Genomic DNA, 23,172 nt, shown 5'->3' with positions numbered 1-23,172 from the left:
GGATGTTTTGAACATTGGATACTTGACATTAGCGATGTTATTGTTTCCCCTTATCTTGTTTATTTAGAGTATACATGAGATATTTACAGTGATGTGGGTTATAAAGTATTTCATCTTAGGCAGTGATGTTTATGTTTGCCAAACAGGCTAATCTATGATCTTTGGCTGCTTTAGATGCCAGGGTCAGTACTAAAAACTACAGCGGCAATGATTAGTTGAGTAATTGATCAATAGTTTAATTTGTCAATTAGATAGAGAGAAACCTCGATCCAAAAACCAGAATGGAAAAAAAAGACCAAAGACAATAGCACTTCAAGTGGGCTCTGAAAAATGGTGTATTACACTTTGTATACTGTCTTTAAACCAAACAATTCTAAATAATCGTTGGTCGCAGCCTTACTTAAACAGGGTTACATTCTTAACCCAAGTTGACCAACCTGCTGCTGTGTTGATAAATGACTGTTTCCCCCCTGCAGTGTTCTGGGTAACCAGGAGGGCTTTGAGTGTTACGAGCTGCAACTCTGCGTCAAAGACTACTGCTTCGGCCGCGCAGACAGAGTGGTCGGCATGGCTGTCATTCAGCTCAAAGACATCACGGGGAAGGGCAGCTGCGTGTGCTGGTGCTATCTGGGCCAACGCATCCAGATGGACGACACGGGCCTCACCGCCATGCGCATCCTCTCCCAGCGCTCCAGCGACGACGTGGCCAAGGAGTTCGTGAAGCTGAAATCAGAAACTCGATCGGCCGAGGAGGGCAGATGAGATGAGCTGGAGAGACAAAGACGGAATTCGAAGGTCTTCTGATTTCACGAAGTTCTTAAAAAAAAAAAAAAAAACGTGGTCATTTACTTTTTTGACAACGACTTTTACTTGACGTGTCTTAGCTGCTGTTGACTGTTTGATGGCGCCTTATCAAAGTCACCGACACACTGTCACGCTCACACTCTGGGTGTTTTGGACTCCTTGTTCTTCAATCACTCCTGTTATTATTTACCGAGCTACTGTACGGCACACAAGTCACTCAACCTTCACACTAACCAGCTGTTTCACTAGGCACTAGACCACTTACTCTGTAATTTAACCTTCTTTAACCTCTCTCCTCATCAGCCGGAGTGGCAAAGTGCACACGCCACAGCCTCAAGGGAGCATCGGCTGCCAGGCCCGGCTGGAGGGCCAACATGTTCCCACAATTCCTCCAGTGTTGTTGTGCAATAACCCCCCCCCCACCACCAACCACCACCTAAACCCCTTCAAACCTAGGCCATGTGTTCGATGCCTTACACTCTGCCAACTGTGAATGTGTGAAGTCAACAAAAAAGTCTCTTTGTGTAGATCCACTGTGATTGTTTGAGTAAATTCAGGCTTCTTTTTTTGGAACGAATTAATGGCTTGTAGCTAGGATACGGTCGTGTATCTTAATAGGTCAATTATTGATTCGAGCGGAAGTGTTGAAATATGTACTGGTTTCATATCTTGGACAGCTAATGTCAAGAGAAGGTACTTCAAAGTGATATTGGATTCCCTGAATTTAAAGGATTTACCAGATAAAAGTGCCTTGCCATTTTCAACTCTCATTCCTGTGTCCCCCCAGGAAAAGAATAATGATATAATACGTATATAATCAACAACAATATGATTTCAATAACTAAAAATGCGACAAAGTGAACCCTGCTAAGGCCAGATTTGTTCCTCACAAAAATCTCCATTTCCAACTCTAGAGTAACCATGAGGGTGCAGCCATTTTATTTATTTTTTATACATATTTATTTTTTGTCTGTGCTTTTCCAAAGGCCTAGATTGAAATTGTTGTTTACCGTTTTTTTTTTTTTTTTTTTTTTATTTGCAAAGAGTGGTACGTCTGAACGAGTTGAATAGATCTGCAGCTCAACAAGATGAGTTACACGCCCTCAGAATAAAGTGTTTTATTAATAACGAAATGTTGGGGGCTGACAAAAGCGATAATGAAGTCTTTTGTTCATTTATAATTGAGGAAAAAAACATGTCAAACTTTCAGGTAAAGTTTTCTTCCACCATATCTGAACATTTGAAAACGAGCGTAGATTTATTTGTGGTTTACAACTCTCTTCCTGCTCTGTCTGAGTGGCCTTACTTTGGTGAAATGTGTATCTTTTTAAATTTCTTTTTGAATCCTTGTATTTCATTTGGCCAAGTCTTTGCCCATTAGGATGTTTATTACATTTTCCAAGTGATGTACCTTATCTTTTTTTATCTTTGATATTTCTAACTCTATCTCTTAGTTTTATTTTGTGTTAAGTTTCCTTTTTAAAGATGTCAATCACATTCTGTTTCATGGAGTAATATGAAGTGAGATCCAGTGAATGTGTATAACAGATGAAAGGATGTTATAATGTTACTTTTAATGAATATATAATATGAGAACCTCAATGTGTGCATATTTTTAAACCGACTTGTCTTTGTTACAGTACGTTATACTTTGTGAATACGAAATGGTTCATAGCCTCTTTTAATATACATGTTCCTCGTGCCAAGTTACAAGTTTTGATCTTTCTTTCTTTGAGAATGTGTTAACCCTTGCACTATCACTGCAATAGTTAACGAGTGTATCAGTCACAGTAACTGCCATTTTGTGGTGTTTTCTTTGTATTGTCACCTTGTCAACATTCTGATAATGACTTTTGTATAAAGTATTTGAGACGTATCTATACCTTTGTGAACCTGCTTTTTTCCCCCAACTGATATGAACCACAGCTTTTGATTGGATTTATCATCGTATCAATTCCATAATTTGTCAAACATTTGTCAAAACCAAGACAAATAATAGCAAACATCTCCTGTTTGTACTGTAATGTAGCCAAACTGACCCTTTTACAATCCAATCAACTGATGAAATGAAATGCATGTATGATTTTTCTATTGCGTATTCTCGTTAAACAGACAGAGCAATTTCATAACACTAATGAAATTTTAAATGTTCTTCAATTTCAATTTGATGGTGCCTGAAAATTGATAAACGTGAGATCATTTAGTGTCTTCTGTGGAGTTGCATCATCTTAAAAAAAACGAATCACTGCTGCGTTCCAAATCTTGTAATTTATAAAGCACTTCATATTTGACTTCAAATCCCGAAGTGCTACAAGCAGTGAGCATGGAATAGTATAAAAACAGTACACAACACAGAATGAATAAAAAGCAATAACAAACAATCAAATAAAAGGGGGGTAATAAATAAAAGGTCTAGCATCTGGTGTCTCATGCAGTATGCATCCATTTGTGTCCACATAGTACCTTGAGCTTTGACCCCAATGCTTAAACAGTATACCCCCTGCAAAGGATTGTGGGTCGGAATAGCCATAAAATAAAAGCATGCTTGCTTGCATACAGTATAATGCAGGTACTTTTACATATTGAATTGGACAAACAATGTATCGGGACTTTTTTCTTTTGGTAGTATGGGTATTTGTGCATACATGCAGATACTGTAGGCGTCTATGTACATGTGCACACACACACACACACACACACACACACACACACACAATAACTAATTTAGCAAGCATGTTGAAGTCCCCTGGATGACTCTGGGTTCCTTTGTGTTTGAGCACACATATTAAATTCCATTTTGGAAGAGCATATCAGTCAGGAAGTCACAATATCTGGAGCTGTCATTTTAAGTAATTTATCAAAAATGTGACAGATGATTGGCATTTCCTGCACGTAAGTATATGTAAACTGTATTTAGGCACTGATATTGTAGAGGTAAGTCCCCAGTGTGAGCTTGCGCAGCCTCACAGGGTGCGTTACATACCTGACCGCCCCTATTACAACCCTAACGTTGGCCCTGATTGGCTGTAGCCGTTCACCTGTACTGTTGTTTTACAGCCCCCGTCCTGCCCCGTTTTACCATCCAGGTCCAAAGATCGCTGCAGTGTTTACTCAAGGCCCTGAGCTGTTGGCCGCGGGGGGATCCCAGCTCTTCCTGATCGAACCTGAAACCTCTGCTGCAGGCGCCTCTGTCACCACTCCACCTGTCGTCCATCCTGCGTGTCTTTCGTCCCGGCTGGAGGCCCCCGTGTGTCCTCTCTGCTGGAGCCTGGACGTCCAAACAGACCTCTATAAGGCCTGGATTTACTTTATTTAAAGCAGAGGCAAATGGAGGATTGAAATTTGTTTTTGTCCTCTATTTTCTTTTGTTAGGGCCCTGTGTTCCTGAGTCTGTGTCTGCGGGAAAACCCATTTTTGTTTCAGGTATGTGGCTGTTTAACATTTGGTTGCACACCTTGGGGAATCGGTGGATGTACATGCGCTTTCGAGGAAATGGGCGCACGTTTTAAACCCTTAGAAAGGTCATGTATTTCAAATGTTTCTCTCATTTCAAAGTCCAAGCCTGGTGGCACACTTCCGATTCACAATAACTCTTTCAAAGTGTTGTGAGAACGACAGCAGAGTGAGTTTGGAACTGGCTTTAGTTTTGGATCTATATAACAACACAGATCGGGGTCAAGCTATTAGCAGTAGTGTAGTTGTGAGAAAAGTGTTTTTCTCTAAGGTGTAGGATATTTTTAACTTCTATCGAAAAGGAATACAGTATAGAATAATAGCTGGTTTATTTTCTTTGCTCTGTATTCAGGCAGGCACCTTCCTTTGGCTTACTTTTATTGTTATGAATTTCACCCTGAACATTTCCCACTCTTCCTTTTCCACTTTTGAAAGGATCTGTTGTTCCAAGATCATACAAAATCACAACTATGAAGCAAAAACAAGATGTTCTGTTTTGTATTCGAAGTCTTCTTCTGCTCACCTGATTCAGAACAAGTCAGAGGTTCACGGTCATATCGCAATCGTAATCTTTGCGATCATGGATTATGTGCCAAAGACTTCACTGTGGTACAAAGGGTTGAGAAGGGAGCGGTTAGATGTGTCTTTACAGCCCTGCAGCACAGATAACGTCTCGAGGATGTTGCCTGGTATTGTCTCAATGAAAGAGCTGTGTGTTTTCTCACTTAACGGGGTCCTATTATGCTCATTTTCTGGTTGATTATTCAAATTTTGGGCCTCTACCGTGACACGTTTTCATGATTTAATGTCCAAAATGCTTCATTTTTCTCATAATACCGGTTGTGATTGGTCCACTTAGAGATTTCCCGCTCATTAGCCTATCACGTACAATGTGTTAGAGCGAGTGTTACATAGTGATGTTACTTAAAAAATGTATTGTTTTTTTTACATTTTTTATTTATTTAGTCAGGAATTTAAAGAATTGTCCAATTAGGAGTGAATAAAATATATTTAATATAATTTAATCAATTGTATGTCTTGTTCCAGGGAGTCCTTGACCATTTTCCTTTGTAGTCCTTAGTTCCATGACGAACAGCTACTTTAAAAAGCTTGCAATTAACATCAAAAGATTGTCTCCAGCCTTGGCTAACTAATTACATTTACTAATAACACCACATGTGATGCATAATGACACAAGTGTATAATAACACCTTACTGTTAAAGGCAACAAAACATATTTTTTCGTTGTTGTTTTTTTGTCGCCCGTTTCTCACTTACAATTTTTTTACTTAAATTAAATCACTTATTTCCTCTGCTAGCACTTGGTCATCTATATATCTTTTCATACTGAACCAAAGCTAAACACAAACATGACCTTCCATAAATAAACTGCTTCCCCCTCACTCATGCCAGTTTCCCTTTTCAGTTGATATGTCTGTATGGTCTAACTCAGGGGTGTCAAACTCAAGGCCCGGGGGCCAAATTCGGCCCACGGCTTCATTTGATGTGGCCCGCAAGAGCTTGCAAAGAATATAATACGTTATTATACAGTTACATTCCACTTTACAGATGACATGTCCCACAATGCATCGCGCACTGTGACATGCGCACTGAAGAGAGAATTATTTGCCCTGGACTTCTGCTTTCAGACGTAGTTAATTACTAAGTTATTACCCTATCCGATAATAATCCAATTCAGAGGCAATAATACATTATATTGTATATATTATATATTTATATAGTTACAACCGGCCCTTTGAGTGCAATCATAATGCTAATGTGGCCCGCGATGAATTTTAGTTTGACACCCCTGGTCTAACTAAAACGAATTGTATCTTCACTTCAATAAGTTCTATTTATTCTGTGATAGGTAAACACAAGCTCTTCCTCCAGGTGTGAGATATGGAGAGCTAAACATGGGATCCGTAACGTCATTCTTTAGCGGGTTGTGTGGGAAAGAGGTGAAGATAGGTGAGTCAGGAAGCTCCCAAATGTTATTGTGTGTCTGTACTGTATATGTCCTAAACTAAAAGTGTGTAACATACAGTACATGGACTCATGGTACTGATGCTTACATAATTCATTATTCTTTTCTAACAGAGGAGGAGAGACTTTTTCGAGCTAACGACAGACCGTACAACCTCTCCTACCAATATGCTGTAAGTATAGACACAAAGCTCTGTGCTGTCTTTAAAAAAGCAGAAGTAATATGGCATCAAATGAGGCTACACAGCGCTGTAGCTACAGTATCACTTGCTTATGTCCCTTCATGTGTAACTACTCTGTCCTTCAGAACAACGCCATCCGGACCTCCAAATACAATGTTTTCACCTTCCTGCCACTCAACCTCTTCGAGCAGTTCCGGAGGCTCGCCAACGCCTACTTCATGTTCCTCATGGTCCTGCAGGTAGACATTTCTCTTTATGTACCTACTCTAGTGCTGTGATGCTTGTCGACACGGACTATATTAGGGGTCATTTTACTTTTTTCAATGAGTACGAATTATTACAAAATGTAGCTAGCCGTTTGGTGATGTCTATGCTGCAAAAATGGGTACTGATTTTAATGTTTTACATTTTTTATTATTTTACTTTTTAAGTTCATGGATTTTCTGTCCTATGCTAGGTTCTCAATTTCATCTTTTTTTATCAATGTTTTGTGATTTTTACTTTTTTCATCATATGTATACTTTTTCATCTATTTTCCTTGAGTGCTTCCTGCTGCATTTCTTTTATGAAAGTTGCTATAAAAAGTTATTATTATAATATTGTTATTATTATAGTGAGAATCGTGGCAGAAATGGATGTCTTCGCCAATGTTATCTGCACATTCTTTGGCAGGAATTTGACCTTATTTAGCCTCACGAATATTGAATCTGTGTGCATCATGAACAGATGCATAATATTAAAGCATTGGTGTGTGTTTGTGTCAACAGCTGATCCCACAAATCTCCTCTCTCTCGTGGTTCACGACCGCCGTCCCTCTGATTTTAGTGCTGTCTATAACAGCAGTCAAAGATGCCAGCGATGACATAGTAAGTTCTAATTATCACAATTTAACAGAACTAAAGAGGAACCACACTTAATACTGGGGCAGAATATGACTTACTGAATTCAAAAATATAATCTAATTTATTTTCATTTTGTTCCATGACACCTGAGTAGAACAGACACACAAGCGACAAGCAGGTGAACAACCGCATGGTAAACATCCTCATCGATGGAGAGTAAGATATTCAACACTGTATACTTTTAACATGTTACACAGCAGTTTTAGGCTTTGAAAGCTCATATTCTGTTTGCTGTTCTGTGAATTCATTTCATCTTCTTTTGTATCTTGTCAGACTAAAAAAAGAAAAATGGATGAACGTGCAGGTTGGAGACATCATCAAACTGGAGAATAATCAGTTTGTCACAGTAAGTATGGACATGATTGTTAACTGTGTGTTCATTATGGCGTTTTATAGCGTAAAGCTCATCTATATACGTTGATGCTTTCAGTGAAAACAGCTAGAATAAGTCAAAGTTCCCACAAGTGATTTTTATCTAATCTTCTATCAGTTAACCATTCTGTTTTCATTTAAGGCGGATCTTATGTTGCTGTCCAGCAGCGAGCCTCTCAACCTGGTTTACGTAGAAACAGCTGAGTTAGATGGGTGAGTGTGCAGAACCGTCTGTCTGTCTGTCTGTCTGTCTGTGTGTCCGTGTGTGTGTGTGTGTGACTTACGGCTAACGTCTCACACTGTCTTCCCTCCTTCTCATGTCCTCTTCGTGTCCCCCAGTGAGACCAATCTGAAGGTGAAGCAGGCGCTGACTATAACCGGGGATTTGGGGGACAGCACTGACCTCCTGGCTCACTTCAATGGTAAAAATCTGAAATAAGAAATGAATCCAAGATTTTGTCAGAATCCCAATCCGGTTTATTGCCCAGTAGGTTTACACATACAAGGAATTTGCTTTGACGCATAGTGCCATGGGTGAAAACAATGGAAGGAATGAAGTTGTACAAATACATGTAAAAGCTATTTTAAAAACTACAAAAAAAAGAAATGTATACAAGAATAATATACAAAGGAATATGACAATTTATTTAAATTAAAATTATTATAGGGAAAACATATTGATGGCAAAAGGTTTTAAGTGGATTTTCATTCAAATGTAAGTTTTCTGAATGTGATTTGTAATATTTTTATATTAGAACTGAAGGTAAGAATCTATTAATATTTGTTCTTATTTAAACCTCTAAGAATCGAGCCAAATAATATATCTACCTCGTGAATGGCTCCAATACGATATATAATAAACATGTTTTGATAACAGTTTCCTTTTATGTAACACGCTGCAATCAATGACGTTCTTATTATGTCTATCTATTAACACAGGCGTTTCAGTGTATAACTCCCTGTAGTTCCACACGATACTTTGACAGTTTACTTGGATATGTTGCTGACACTAGCCTCGGTCTCTCTCAGGTGAAGTCCGATGTGAGCCTCCCAACAACCGGCTGGATAAATTCAAAGGAACCCTGTCTCTGGACGGACAGACCTATTCTCTGGACAACGACAAGGTGCTGCTCAGAGGATGCACGCTGAGGAACACCGAGTGGTGCTTCGGTCTGGTCATCTTTGGAGGTTAGTAGTTCCTCAAGTCTGCTAATGCTTAATGCTAATGTAGTCCAAAAAACGCACGAGGACAGGTACATTTCATTTGGGTTGCACCGCTTATGTGGGGCCAAGAGAGGGCGCTAATGCTACACACAACAGACTAGGTCAAGTTGAGCAAATTATATATTTAAAACACAACGAAATACGCAATAATAACGGTAAATACAGCAGTGAATATGTAATAAATGAAATTTATAAAGATAAAGCCACGTTAAGGTATATATAATTATTTAATGACACTGATTTAGCTTCAAGCTATTAATATATTTGGCAAAACATAAGCTAAATGTTACCACTTTACTACATTCAGTTCGCATTTTGTAAGCTTGAAAATAGCTTGCATTTGTCATTACAGGCCTACAAAATGTATGCTTAATTAAAATGAATCCACAATACCATAATTATAAACTTCCTGAAGACTTAAAGGTGGGGTAAGTCATTTTGGAGAAACCAGCTCGAGTGCGCTAGAATTTGAAAATACACAACCAACACACGTGAACGCGCACATGACCAATGAGGGCACGAGATAAATTTGTGCACAGATGGAAGGATGACAGGCAGGTAGGCCGTCCAGTTATTTTAGCTGGGCTGGCTAAAATGATTGGTCGTGCTTTTTACAGTACTACGGCTTCCACAGATGACATTTTTTTATCGATTTTTTGTCAAAGCACAAGATATTCATTGCTATCGAGATGTTAAGAGCATTCCATGGAATATAACAAAAAGTGTATCCTGAGCCGGTTCTCAAACTTACCTACCCCACCTTTAACATTAAATGTGAATGGCTTATTAGGAGTGTCTGAGGTGGATTTTGTACCTTTGCTTACATGATTTTCAATGCATCTAAAAAAGAAGTTGAATGTTTCCAGGTCGGGACACCAAGCTGATGCAGAACAGTGGAAAGACCACATTCAAACGCACCAGCATCGACCACCTGATGAATGTCCTGGTGTTGTGTGTGAGTGTCTTGTCCATGCTCACTGCCACACAAACACACACACACGCTCAGCAGAAAAGGTTTTCTTATGTTATCTAAGTGTTCATATTACAGTAAATATGTTATACATTTGCTTTGCTACTTTGTTGGAGCAACAAATGCAATTTGGTATTTCATTTTTATGACTGTAGTTTTCTCATCAAATAAACTATTTAACAATTAAACCAAATTACGATTAATGTGGCAGAAATGTCCCATTGCAATGCTAAAGAAATAGGGGAAAAAAGCATAATATAATTTCAGGAATGTGCACTGCTTGATTTTGCAATAACTAATCGACTCCTTTAACAAACAGTGACAAGAAATACTTTTAAAAAACACTGGGAAAAACCTTGTGTGTGTCTTTCCTCTTCCTGTTTTTTTGTTGTTAATGTACAAGTCAATTGATGTCAATGTGTGCTATTCTGAATCCATCAGATCTTTGGCTTCCTGGCATCCATGTGCACCGTTCTGGCCATCGGCAGTGCAATCTGGGAGGTAAGGGAGGGCTCTATGTTTACGGTCTTCCTCCCTCGTGATCAGGGGGTCGGTGCTGGCCTCACATCCTTCCTCTCCTTTTGGTCCTACGTCATCATCCTCAACACGGTGGTGCCCATTTCGCTTTATGTCAGGTTGGTACAGAAATCGTAAACATTTATCGTGACGCCTTCAGAGTTAGTTGTCTTGCATCTTACACGGATCCCTTTTTGTTTGAACATCAGTGTGGAGATCATCCGCCTGGGGAACAGCTTCTACATAGACTGGGACAGGAAAATGTATTACCCAAAGAATGACACCCCTGCCCATGCGAGGACCACCACCCTCAACGAGGAGCTGGGCCAGATCAAATACATCTTCAGTGACAAGACTGGAACTCTGACGCAGAACATCATGGCTTTCAACAAGTGCTCTATCAACGGGAAAGCCTACGGTGAGCTGCTCTGATAACGATAAACTGCTTAATGTGGGAATGAGTTAGGATAATTAGATGTCTAAAATAAGGTCTCTGTTATTCAGGGGAGCTGTTTGACTTCTCTGGACAAAGAGTGGAAATAAATGAGGTGAGAGGAGAAAACTGATACACAGTTTTTTATATATTTGTGAATCTTGTCTCCAGCTCTTTAGTTTCTCTGTCTGCTTCTTTTCTCTCTGCAGAAGACAGAGAGATTGGACTTCTCCTGGAACCAGCTGGCGGATCCCAAGTTCATCTTTCACGACCACAGTCTGCTGGAGACGGTGAAGGAGGCAAACCCAGAGGCTCAGGACTTCTTCCGCCTGCTGGCTCTGTGCCACACAGTGATGCCCGAGGAAAAGAAAGAGGGTGAGCGACCTCTAGTGGCAAGGCTTTGTTACTACATGGCCGCATAACAGAAGAATCACATTGCCCATGTTCTGTCTCTGGTGATTATTTGTGTGCAGATAAAAGGCAAAAGTTAACTAAATCTTAGTGAATACAAAAAACATTGTAAAATAAAAAGTAGCAGTACTAAAAAATATATAACAATAATAAACTAAAATATAAGTTATTGAAGGAGCCAGGAAAGAATTCAAGACAAATCGTAAAAATAAACTGTATATTGCACATTAAGACAACATAGTAAAAAAAAAACACATAGAGACACTTCTGAAATATACAGATAGCTTCTCTTTTTTACTCTAATATATTTTCCTTTTTTATATGAACCATTTAACAGGTATCATTTGAGATATAAAGCCAACATGCTCTCTCGTGACCCAGTGGAAGAAAGCAATGCCTCCCACTACAGAAATCCTCACATTCTAACTTTTTTTAAATTCTTTCTTTTAGGAGAGCTGTACTACCAGGCTCAGTCGCCTGACGAGGGCGCTTTGGTGACCGCAGCGAGGAACTTCGGCTTTGTGTTCCGCTCACGCACACCGGAGAGCATCACGTTAGTGGAGATGGGAAAACAAGTCACATATGAACTCCTGGCGGTTCTTGACTTCAACAACGTGCGAAAGAGGATGTCAGTCATAGGTGAGAGAAATATGTGCTATATTTTATTTATTTTGTTTCAGTTTTTGCCAAAACTTGCTGTTTGAAGATAGTAGGTAAAAATGTTCTTAAGATATTTAATCAATAACAATGCCCTCACTAATGATTTGCAGTGCGTAGCCCTGAAGGCAAGTTGACTCTATACTGCAAAGGAGCAGACACCATCATCTATGAGAGACTACACCCGTCCTGCAACAAGCTGACGGAGGTCACCACGGCACACCTGAACGTGAGCCATGCAGTTAGATTTATGTGATATGTTTGGTGATATAACACACTAAACACTCAGCAATCGTCAGGATTTCTTTAATTTGACCTGTTCTGAACTGAAACAGGAGTATGCAGGCGACGGTCTCCGGACTCTGGTCCTGGCCTACAAAGATCTGGATGAGGAATACATGGATAAGTGGAGAAAGCGCCACCATGAGGCCAGCACCGCCATGGACGGCCGAGAGGAGATGCTCGATGAACTTTACGAAGAGATAGAGAAAGACCTGCAGGTGAGTCTGGACTGGGTTGTATAAAAAGAAAATCATACATCACATTATTTTTGACCAAATACCTCAATAAAGATATTGTGATGATATTGTAAGGTTGACCATTGATGCTTGTGTTAAGGGTTGCAAAGGGGCGGAAAACTTCCGGAAAGTTTCCATGGGAAGTTAAGCTGGGGAATTTTGGAAATATTCGATGCAAAATTAACCAAAAACATGACATTTCAACAGATTTTTTTTTTTTATTATTATTTTATTGAGCAATTATTTGTTTCATTGAAGAACGAAAACAGGAATGTTGAGTTAAATGTTACTCATCCCCCCCAACCCCACTCACCCTTCTCCCTCCAAACAGTCCCATTAAACATGCAAATCTTCCTTCAAGCGATCCTCTCCATTGTTTACCCTTTCAGTCAATGGGCTCTTCCTGGGCCTCATCAACATCCAACTCTGAGTCTTCCTCTTCAGTGTCACTGTCCAGCCTTGTTGAGGATGGCTCTGTGTTAGGCTCAAAGAGCCTTAGGTTTGCCCGAATGCCAACCAGTTTTTCCACTCTCACATTTGTGAGCCTGTTGCGAACCTTTGTGTGGTCTCAATAGCCATGCAGTAGCAGTGTGCTATGGCATGGATATTCAAGTGTACTTGAATGGCATCGGTTTGTTTTAGTCAAGATTATGCTAAAATATACTTTCCCAAACTATATTTAAGTTCCCTATGAAGAGCCAACCTTCAATTTTGAAAATTCCCAGTTTATTCCCATAAATTCCCGTTTATTCCCGTGGAAAGTTTCCATCTTTGAAAATTCCAGGTATTTTGCAACCCTACGTATGTTACAATTGTTACTTTAAACATACAATATTGGGGGGGGGGGGAATTGAAATTATTGTTGCTTTTTACACACAAGATACAAAATGATAGTTTTTTTTCCATTAACACCCTTTACTCTGTGGTTTTTAGCTGTTGGGAGCCACAGCTGTGGAGGACAAGCTGCAGGACGGTGTGCCACAGACCATAGAGCAACTGGCTAAAGCTGACATCAAAATCTGGGTGTTGACTGGGGATAAACAGGGTGAGTGCCACAAATGATATTTACCAATATAGGTAATACAGTATTATAATGTGAAAGAAATATGTTTGTGTTTATATGACCATCCTGTGTCGTCGGTTACTGAACGAGTCATGGACTAGACATGTTTAGCAGATTATTTGAATCACTGTCATTTTAAACATGTATGTTTTGAAACAGAGACGGCGGAGAACATCGGGTATTCCTGCAACATGCTGAGAGAGGAGATGAAGGAGATCTTCGTCGTGACGGCCAATACGCCTGAAGGAGTCAAAGAGGAGCTGGTGTAAGTTACTCACACACAAAGAACTACACACAGGAGGGGTCTGCTCATCAGAGGCTGAGGAAACATCATCGTACTTAAATTAATACATTGAATTTAACACACTGAAGCTTTTAGATGTTTTACTTTTTGGTATACTCAAATCATTATACTTCTTCATCCCGGAGGTAATGGGGTTTAGTGACAAATGTAAAAAAAAAAAAAATATATATATATATAATGAAAATATTTATATACACATAGATGAAATGAAAAAACATATGTACATTTATACATTTATATTACAAAATATAGAGTGATGTTTTAGTATTTAGTTTTACTGATATGCACTTAGCACTTGTTAGCTCCAAATGACAGTGGTTTAATTAGTATGTGTATATGAGTTAAATTATTGTTTGTATCCCAATTACATTATTGTGGAAAACATAAAAGTTCATAAAAATGTCAAAGCTTTTTTTTTTTACTCTTCTCCGTTTACTCCTTTTTTCAGGAATGCAAGAAGGAAAATGTGTCCAGAATCGGCGGACGAGCCGTCTGTGATCTCGTCTCGCGCCGGTCTGTTCTGGCTCCAGAAGATAGAGAGGGTGGAGGATGAGAAGGTGGAGGGAGAATACGGCCTGGTTATCAACGGACACAGTCTGGTAAGGAAGCACATTTCTAAATGTTTCCCTTGTTGCTAAATATATCGGCTATCTTTCTAAAAATCCTTTTTCTTTTCTTTTCTTTTTTAACTCTAGATAAACAGTCAACACATTGTACAATTCAAATATACATATTTGTATTATACAGACCTTAACAGATTATTCTAGTATTGTTTGTTCTTCATAAAGACATTTTTCTTTGTATTTTAAATGCTTAATCTTTGTTTGATTTGATCAATATGTGTATTTTAGACACTCTTGCAGAAAGCTAGAATATTTCAAATCAAGTTTATTAAGGAAACGTATTAGAAAGTGTAAGTATTCACTTATTCCTGGTAGAATATTATTACATTTTTACATGCTTCTGGAAAATAATTAAATGAAGGATTAAGTATTTATTCACTAGAATGTACTGTATTTCTCTACAGTGGGGAGAGGACTTATGTTAGGTGTTTTGAGGGGGTTAGGGTTGTGTTTGAGGGTTAGACCTGACTCGTTACCTAAGCAGTTCTTCCCTTGGCTCCTCAGGCCTTTGCTCTGGAGAAGGACCTGCACCTGGAGCTGCTGAGGACGGCCTGTATGTGTCAGACGGTGATCTGCTGCAGGGTCACCCCCCTGCAGAAGGCCCAGGTGGTTCAGCTGGTGAAAAAATACAAGCAGGCCATCACTCTGGCCATCGGGGACGGGGCCAACGATGTCAGCATGATCAAGGGTGAGCTCTCTCAACTCAGATAGAGTGGTGCAGGAACGAGTCCTTCATCCTGGGAATGTGTTAGCATTTTACCACTTCTGGTTCCCTTGTCTCAAAGGGTTTTTGAACCTAAAACCGATTGCTAGCAGCAAGGGACTAAATGAGATTACTAAATGTCATCACGCGAATATTAGCCGCCTTTAGCGTAGCGTTGGTTAGGACAAGTTGTGTGACCATGATGTTGTTAGTTTATAGCATTACGTTCTAATATTTGGTACTAGTTATCTTGCTGCACTAAACTTGGAAATATCAAAAACGTGCCAAATATGTACTTTTTTTATGTTCATTTTTCCAAACTCCCAATGGAAGAATCCCATTGCGAGGGACGATGCTGAAGTTGGCTTCCGATTCAGAGCATCCGATTTGGCAGTTAAGGGGAAAGTTAAGGGACATTTAATTTACAGCGCTGAGCGAACAATCCTCCGTGTTTGCACCTCTTAAATCGCTGCATAGCCGATTTATTTGGACTGGATTATCCCAGAGACTCTAAAGATTCTTTATAACACAGTTTCAGATTTGTGAAACCTTTATTCTATTTGTGAAAATACAAAAAAGGGAGATTTCAGTGCTTCTTTGACTGCTGGGTCAGGTGAGGCTGCAGCAGCTCCGTGCCCTGATGTGAACTACATAATCTGTCTTTTGGAGTGTGTGGTGTTCTAAGGCTCTGTGCCTGTTAGCATGTTAGCCTAGCTCCTGCTGGGTGACAGATCCTGCAGTTTGTGATGGGCTCTTACCGTTGATGCACTGGCAGAAAGAACATAATTGCGAGGCCTGGTCTCCTGAAAAGCAGGTGCAGCCTACAAACAAGAGCGGGGAGGATGAGACACATGTTGGCACAGTCATGCATTACAATCATAAAGCAGAGCAACAAAAACAGTTAGCCAAAAGCAAAGCAGCATGAGCAGAACACTGAGAACACGCTGTGGTGTCTCATAGGGATCGCTTTAACTTTAATAAAATGATCCTGTGAGGATAATAAGTTAATTTGAAGCAGACTCAGTGTCAGGGTTGGGGAAAAATAAGACCCAAATGCAGTAAAATGACCACGGCCTGTCATGAGCTATTGCTTAAATATATATATATATATATATATATATATATATATATATATATATATATATATATATATATATATGTCGCTTTGGATAAAAGCGTCTAACAAATTACATGTAATGTAACAAAAAGCGAGCTTTATTTTCCTGAACGACAAAAGAAAAAGAAAAACGCAAAATCTCCCTTTTTTGTATTTTCACAAATAGAATTAAGGTTTCACAAATCTCAAACTGTGTTATAAAGAATCTTTAGACTCTCTGGGATAATCCAGTCCAGATTTGATGAGTCTAGGTATAGTGGTTTTAGATCAGGACCTGGTTTTATGTGGTCAAGATGCGAAAGAAGCACTGAAATCTGCCTTTTTAAAATGTTCACAAATAGAATTAAGGTTTCACAAATCTAAAACCGTGTTATAAAGAATCTTTAGAGTCTCTGGAATAATCCAGTCCAAATAAATCGTCTATGCAGCGATTTAAGAGGTTCAAACACGGAGGATTGTTCGCTCAGCGCTGTAAATTAAATGTCCCTTAACTTTCCCCTTAACTGCCGAATCGGATGCTCTGAATCGGAAGCCAACTTCAGGGTCGTTTGCGAGGGAGCCCTTGCAATGCTAACTGCCTGGTCTGTCTAGAAAAATACGTCATCACTGCACCACTTGAGCTTTTGTAAAACTAAATAGCCAGAAAATACGTACTGTTTGTTATTATTCAAATGTTCGTTTCTGTCTTTCCTGTCTGTCCTACAGCCGCTCACATCGGCGTGGGTATCAGTGGTCAGGAGGGCATGCAGGCGGTCCTCTCCAGCGACTACTCCTTCGCTCAGTTCCGTTACCTTCAGCGCCTCCTGCTGGTGCACGGCCGCTGGTCCTACCTGCGCATGTGCAAATTCTTACAGTATTTCTTTTACAAGAACTTCACCTTCACCTTCGTTCATTTCTGGTACGCCTTCTTCTGCGGCTTCTCTGCACAGGTGAGGGACACAGAATGTTCTTACATAATTAAAAGGGTTACATGTAGAGAGAATAAATAAGGGATCACATGAGACACACAAGTAAGAACGAGGGGTATACAGTATGTACAAAAATTAATAAATCGAACCAACCCACAGATAAATAAATGATTCTAATTTATATTATATCCGTAGTACATATGTATACATGTATTGCAATTCTGGGGATTTTCAATATTCACATGGATATTATACAATATAACAACAAATACAGACTGAAATGCCATAAGGTTCAAACAAAACCTCATACAGTAGTTCCAACTAAATATGAATATTATTTTCTTTACATAAGTAAATATGGCTGACTTATTGAAGTGTGCTGAAACACAGATAGGCTCAAGCTAAAATGTAAAGGACACGTGTGGAAATGTTTCTATCCCAAAATGTATTAGGAAAAAACTATTTCCAAATTGTAGTGACATTTTCTTTACCAAATGTTGCTCTGGAGGCGTTAACATGAGTACATATAATGTTATTAACACTGTATTTACATGTTTTTGGTGGTCACAGACAGTGTATGACGAGTGGTTCATCACCCTTTATAACTTGGTGTACACGGCGCTTCCTGTCCTCGGCATGAGCCTCTTTGACCAGGTATGCACTAAGGGGGGAATTACTAATAAATCAGTTTGGAATAACTCAAATCAAACATTTTCTTTTGTTGAAAATGATATGAGTCATCAGTATTTATCCTCTCTCACTGATGCTGTGTTTGTGCAGGATGTGAACGACCGCTGGAGCTCCCAGTACCCTCAGCTCTACACTCCGGGCCAGCTCAACCTGTACTTCAGTAAGAAGATGTTTGTGCGCTGCCTGCTGCACAGCTGCTACAGCTCCCTCATCCTCTTCTTCATCCCGTGGGCCGCCATGTACGACACAGTGCGAGACGACGGCAAAGACATCGCCGACTATCAGTCCTTTGCTCTGTTGGCGCAGACCTGCCTGCTGATCGTGATGAGCGTGCAGGTGAGGAGAACACTTCCTGTCTCCAGGAGCAACACACCATGTAGCAAGGGTGCAGGGGCTTTGCAATATTAATGCAAAGCCCCTGCACCCTGTAATTTTTCTCTGAAATGTCAAACTAATCCTGGAAATTCATTTTTTTTTAAAAGAAAAAAGTATTCACTCCCTCTGTGGGACAATAACATATTTCTGATTCCGAAATTATTGAACTACAATTTTATCTATAAATCAAATCAAAATGCCATAAATACCAACAACACAACATTTAAGAGGAAATATACATTTTATTCATAATAATATATAAATAATGTTTGCTTTTTTTCAGCTTTGTCTCGACACATTTTACTGGACGGCATTGAACCAGTTTTTTGTTTGGGGCAGCCTGGCCTCCTACTTCGCCATCACACTCACCATGTACAGCAACGGCATGTTCCTCATCTTCACCTCCTACTTCCCCTTCATCGGTGAGTTCACTCAGCTCATTCAGGGAGGCAGATTGTTGCATGCTTTTTCAAATATGAGTCTTCTGAAACGGACAACGCAATATGTATAAGGTAATGTCTTATAAAAGGCCAATCTCGATATACCAATGTAAATTATTTGTCATGTCATCCTCTATTTTAATTATGTGCACAATCACTTACGACCAATATACAATGTTATTGTTCTGCTAAATAGAAAAGCCTTTTACTTTGTGATTCCGACTGATTTTGATAAACTCCAGGCACGGCGAGAAACTCTCTGACCCAGCCCAACGTGTGGCTCACCATCTTCCTGACGTCCCTCCTCTGTATTCTGCCTGTGGTGGCTTACCGCTTCATCGTCCTTCAACTCCGGCCCACCATCAACGACAAGGTGAGAACATGTCACAGTAGAGGCACAACATGTATAAACCTGAACATCAGCATCATAGGTCCCCAAAGTTTGGAATTTGTGTTGGTTAAGCAGCAAGTAAAAAGCCTTTGCACATGAATAACAAAAAAAACAGTAAATATCTTGACAATAGGAATATACCCAATACCCAATACGAAGATATGTGGAGTTATAATTCGCTATGATAGGCTAACCTACTACTCCTAAAGAAACTATCAACATTGGATAAATACATTACAAAATGAACCCACATCTTCATTTCATTCTCGTCCCTCTCTCCCTGTAGGTGAGACACAAGCTTCGTAAGGAGGCTCTGCCGGCCCCCGCACCCCGCCGCCCCCCCACCAGGCGTATCAGCACCCGTCGCTCCGGCTACGCCTTCTCCCACGCTCAGGGCTACGGAGACCTGGTGACGTCCCGCCGCTTCCTGCTGAGGCTGCCCCTGAGGAGCCGCCCCGCCCTGTTCTCTCAGACCGACTCTCCTCTGGCTCAGAACGAGCCGCAGCACTACCGCACCATCGCAGAGGGTCAGGAGGATGCTCAGAGCCCGTAGGCTGGAGGTCGAACGCTTTGATTTTGAAATACAGGGTAAAGCACACCATCTGGATAGCTTCCGCGGAACTTTCACACTTGACTTTGAGTTTTTTTATGAGGTATGAATGAGAAGACCACAATGCTGCTTCTGCAGGTTTTAGCTAAATAAGTATAACACTGTTAATACAGAAACACATTTTTCAAAGCGTGCCACTGTGTTCGACACTTATTTCCGTCCTTACAGATAAATTCATTTTATTACAACGACAATCAAGAAAATCCAGACGTCGTATGTTAAAATGCTTTTCAGCACGGATGTTTTCGGAGAAAAAACTGAACATTTTTCAGATGCTTCAAAGCACATTTTAGTAAAACAAGAGAGAGATTAAATCTGCATTATCTTACATTTCAGGTTTTTACTCTTTTAATACACCGTCAACATGCCTACTCAGGATTCGTGAATGTTAAGGAATTTATGGGGGAAAATATTGTGCTTGATTAAAAAATATTTTGTGCAACAATTGAAATGTTGGCATACTAGATAGATATTTTTTGAATACCAACGTTAGCAAATGGTCTATGTTCCAGTGTTTGCTTATTGACCTTCTTTGCACTTTTTTAGCAAATTGGCCTAGAATAAATCCTTGAATTTGATGTATAAGGAGGTTTTGGAACAGCTGACTCAAATTTTAGAAGTCAACACAACATTTACCGCACTAACAAGGAGAGTTTTTAATTTAAATTGAACCGTGCCTCCTCACAGCCCAGCTGCCTTAGAAGACTGTTCAATAACTGTATATTTGACAGGAAAATCTCAAGCATGATTTCACAAATGATAAGAAATACTGTGTATAGCTACTTAATGGGCTACAACTTGCACAATGAGAATGAGATTAACTTTGTGTCATGATCTGTAGATGTTTTTGTGTAAAGGTTGCCACTACCTGACTCCCACAGTGCCTGTAACATGAAGATGCCTTTTATAACTTTTTATTTGTTTTCCTTGAAAAGTGAATTGTCATGACTCAGGGTGTCATTCTGAGAAACGAGTCATTTCTGTTAAGATCTAGGAACCTCTGTTGTTTACGTTCTGATTTACATTTTTGTTAAACCTTGTTGTATTTCTCTGCTCTGTGTTAATAACCTGTCTGCTCATGTAATATGTCTGTCGCCTATGAAGAGATTAGGTACCGCAGTATTCTCAAAGTACAGCCAGGGGTCAGTGTGGACCCTTTATCAGAAAAATGAAGTCACAGTGATGGTTTTAAGTGTCAAAAAGGAACAGTGAAAGCACTCGGCACATATTTCCTTATAAAATCTTTTTTTTAAGTCCAGCAACATATCCTGTGTTTTCATTTGAACATTTGTGTCATTTAAGTCTACCAGAGTCAAATCGAGGAGATTTTCAAATATTTCATCGTCAAATAAGATCATAAAATTGACAATGTACTGGATGATGTTTTTTATTTAAAGCTCTTAACAGCATTTTTGCCTTCAAACAAGATCATTATGGGATTTTTATAATGCTTCATTGAATTAAAACTAGGCATGTATAGATAGATAGATGTATAGATTGATTGACAAAAACATGCATACAAGTGCAAGCCTTTACACAGACAGCATCATCTGTATAGTTCAACAATGTTTGATTATTGTAAATATTGTATCACCTTCCCACATCTCTCTCTGCCTTTCTGCAGTACATACATCCTTGACTGTAACATCTGCACACACACACACACACACACACACACACACACACACACACACACACACACACACACACACACACACACACACACACACACACACACACACACACACACACACACACATAGATTACTGCATTCAGCTCACAACTGCAGTTTTCTCTGGGACTGCCAGCGATGACATCACTGGTGGAGGGCTGTCCCATGGCTCGGTACCAAAAAAGCTTTTCCGGTCCACAAGGTGTGAATCAATAACAGTTTTAAAAAAAGAAAGAAAACGGTAACTGAAGAGGATAACATTTCTAAAAACATCCTTAGAATTGCAGAAATGTGCTCAAAATCTTAACAAGAAGGTTAAAGAAAAAACATTTTAGAAATCAAAACTCTTCACATGCATTTTGATAGATTTCCACATTAACTTGACATGATGCCCCTGAATGCCACATTTATTCAGTGTAAAGGTTACAAAATGAAACTCAAACAGCCTCCTCCTGCTCCTATGTAACCCTTGCAAACCCCCCCCCCCCCCCCCCCCCCCCCCCCCTCCTCCCTTATGGCAGTGCAGCAGTCAGCAGACCCTAGTGAAGGTCAGTGAAGGTTGCTGCATGATCCCACAGTATGGAACAGGAATGATTTAAAAATATCCTGCCAGTGTGACACACCCAAACCACAACCACAGACTATTTTTCATTACGTGCCAACCTGAAATAGTGTTTCTGATTAACCAGATAAACATTGTTAAACTTTAATCTAACATTTTCTATTCATTACAACTTACCTTCTGGTCCATATCGTTGAAATAAGAAGCGGTCAGAGACCCAAAAAGAAGTCAGTTAGAATCTTTAAACTAAAAATAAGCTCTGACATTTATTGTTACAAAAAGACAGTCAGATTTGATACAGAAATAGATCAATTAAGGGCAGATTTGAAGCAAATGTAAGATGTAGTTAGTTATAGTTAAATGTTGGGGTAAAGACCCACTATGGTACATACACTGTGACATTATCGTAAAACTCTCCTGGGTCAAAGGTCAAGTGGAAAGCTGTAAGAGGAGACGGCAGAGTCCACTTCGAAAAGAATTTCACACGAGGCTTTCCAACTCCAGCTAGAGGATCATCACTGTGTGTGTCAGTGTACCAGGCAACAAACCGCTGCGCTGTATTTAGAGAACCAGGATGACTTCCTGCCATATTTCCATCTCGATTGGTTGGACATTGATGGTAGAGGATATCTTCCTGTTTTTTTAAAACATACACAGACAAGACAAATGAAAAAAATAAATTTAAGAATGCGTGAAAAGTGCCAACACTTTAAATAAATTAAATTACAATAAAAAAAAAAAAATCTACTTGAAGACTATTTATTTTTAAAAAAACTGTATTTCTTAATTTTTTTGGCTGTAGTGTTGCTTAGAAGAGCCCCATGAATCCATCCTGCGACTATTTGCCATGTGTCATCCCCTCTCTCTCCCCCTTTCAACACTGTCACTTCCCTGTATAGGCAGAGGTTTGCAGATTAAGGTGATAATAAGAAAGGATTAAGGAAGAAATATTGTATGGTTTATCCATCATACTTTTATTTGTAACATTGTAGCCTCTCTGGGACATTCAGGCATCTTGAATGATAAAGCCTTATCTTTTGGATGGACAATAGATGATTAGCTTTCACAGTGAGACACGGTAGGAGCTGAATAACCATTATAGGGTGATGATTTGAAGGCGTTGTCAACTCAAGGACAACCTTACTCAGCATTTGAAGACAGAGCAATGGCCAGTGTTAAGACTTTAGCCTTAACAGAAATCAAACATTGGTTCAACAGTGGCTTAACTGTTCAGATGTTGGACAAACCCTGTGTGTGTACTTGTCCAAAAGTCTATGTGAGATAGT

General features: G+C 39.6%; 2 protein-coding genes across 5 annotated transcripts in view; both read left to right on the top strand.

Moving 5' to 3' along the window:
- The window catches only part of unc13bb (unc-13 homolog Bb (C. elegans)), a 78,380-nt gene extending 75,696 nt beyond the window's left edge, over positions 1–2,684 (top strand). For 2 of the 3 annotated variants that reach the window (XM_079656719.1, XM_079656717.1), the window contains one exon: positions 477–2,684. In XM_079656719.1, coding sequence (XP_079512845.1) covers positions 477–762 — 286 coding nt within the window. In that variant the 3' untranslated portion in view covers positions 763–2,684. The remainder of the gene's footprint in view (positions 1–476) is intronic. The other variant, XM_079656718.1, reaches the window with a different exon arrangement.
- A 1,218-nt stretch (positions 2,685–3,902) lies between these two features.
- Positions 3,903–20,910, top strand: LOC307023442 (phospholipid-transporting ATPase ID-like). Of its 2 annotated transcripts, none has more exons than XM_079656720.1 (28): positions 3,903–4,227; positions 6,151–6,228; positions 6,358–6,416; positions 6,551–6,664; positions 7,193–7,291; positions 7,422–7,483; positions 7,601–7,673; positions 7,842–7,912; positions 8,039–8,121; positions 8,729–8,887; positions 9,790–9,878; positions 10,335–10,528; positions 10,619–10,827; positions 10,914–10,957; positions 11,052–11,217; positions 11,704–11,892; positions 12,024–12,139; positions 12,246–12,410; positions 13,362–13,473; positions 13,651–13,756; positions 14,244–14,394; positions 14,923–15,106; positions 16,944–17,167; positions 17,717–17,800; positions 17,927–18,172; positions 18,495–18,633; positions 18,894–19,024; positions 19,329–20,910. In XM_079656720.1, the coding sequence occupies exons 2-28, from the start codon at positions 6,174–6,176 to the stop codon at positions 19,593–19,595; spliced, it is 3,591 nt and encodes a 1,196-aa protein (XP_079512846.1). In that variant the 5' UTR covers positions 3,903–4,227; positions 6,151–6,173; the 3' UTR covers positions 19,596–20,910. The 2 variants fall into 2 exon arrangements, with proteins under 2 accessions (XP_079512846.1, XP_079512847.1); XM_079656721.1 differs by having other exon boundaries at positions 6,128–6,228.
- Positions 20,911–23,172: the final 2,262 nt, after the last annotated feature.

This window comes from Notothenia rossii (genome assembly GCF_949606895.1).
Source record: "Notothenia rossii genome assembly, chromosome: 11".
NCBI classification, from domain to species: domain Eukaryota; kingdom Metazoa; phylum Chordata; class Actinopteri; order Perciformes; family Nototheniidae; genus Notothenia; species Notothenia rossii.
The sequence above is the reverse complement of the archived record's forward strand: the minus strand, read 5'-3'. Positions and strand labels throughout refer to the sequence as shown.

Coding starts and splice junctions, on each gene's coding strand:
- LOC307023442 (XM_079656720.1), top strand. CDS start 6,174: ATGGGATCCGTAACGTCATTCTTTAGCGGGTTGTGTGGGAAAGAGGTG. Junction 10,529..10,618: donor CCCATTTCGCTTTATGTCAG/GTTGGTACAGAA, acceptor TTTGAACATCAG/TGTGGAGATCATCCGCCTGG. Junction 19,025..19,328: donor GGCCCACCATCAACGACAAG/GTGAGAACATGT, acceptor CTCTCCCTGTAG/GTGAGACACAAGCTTCGTAA.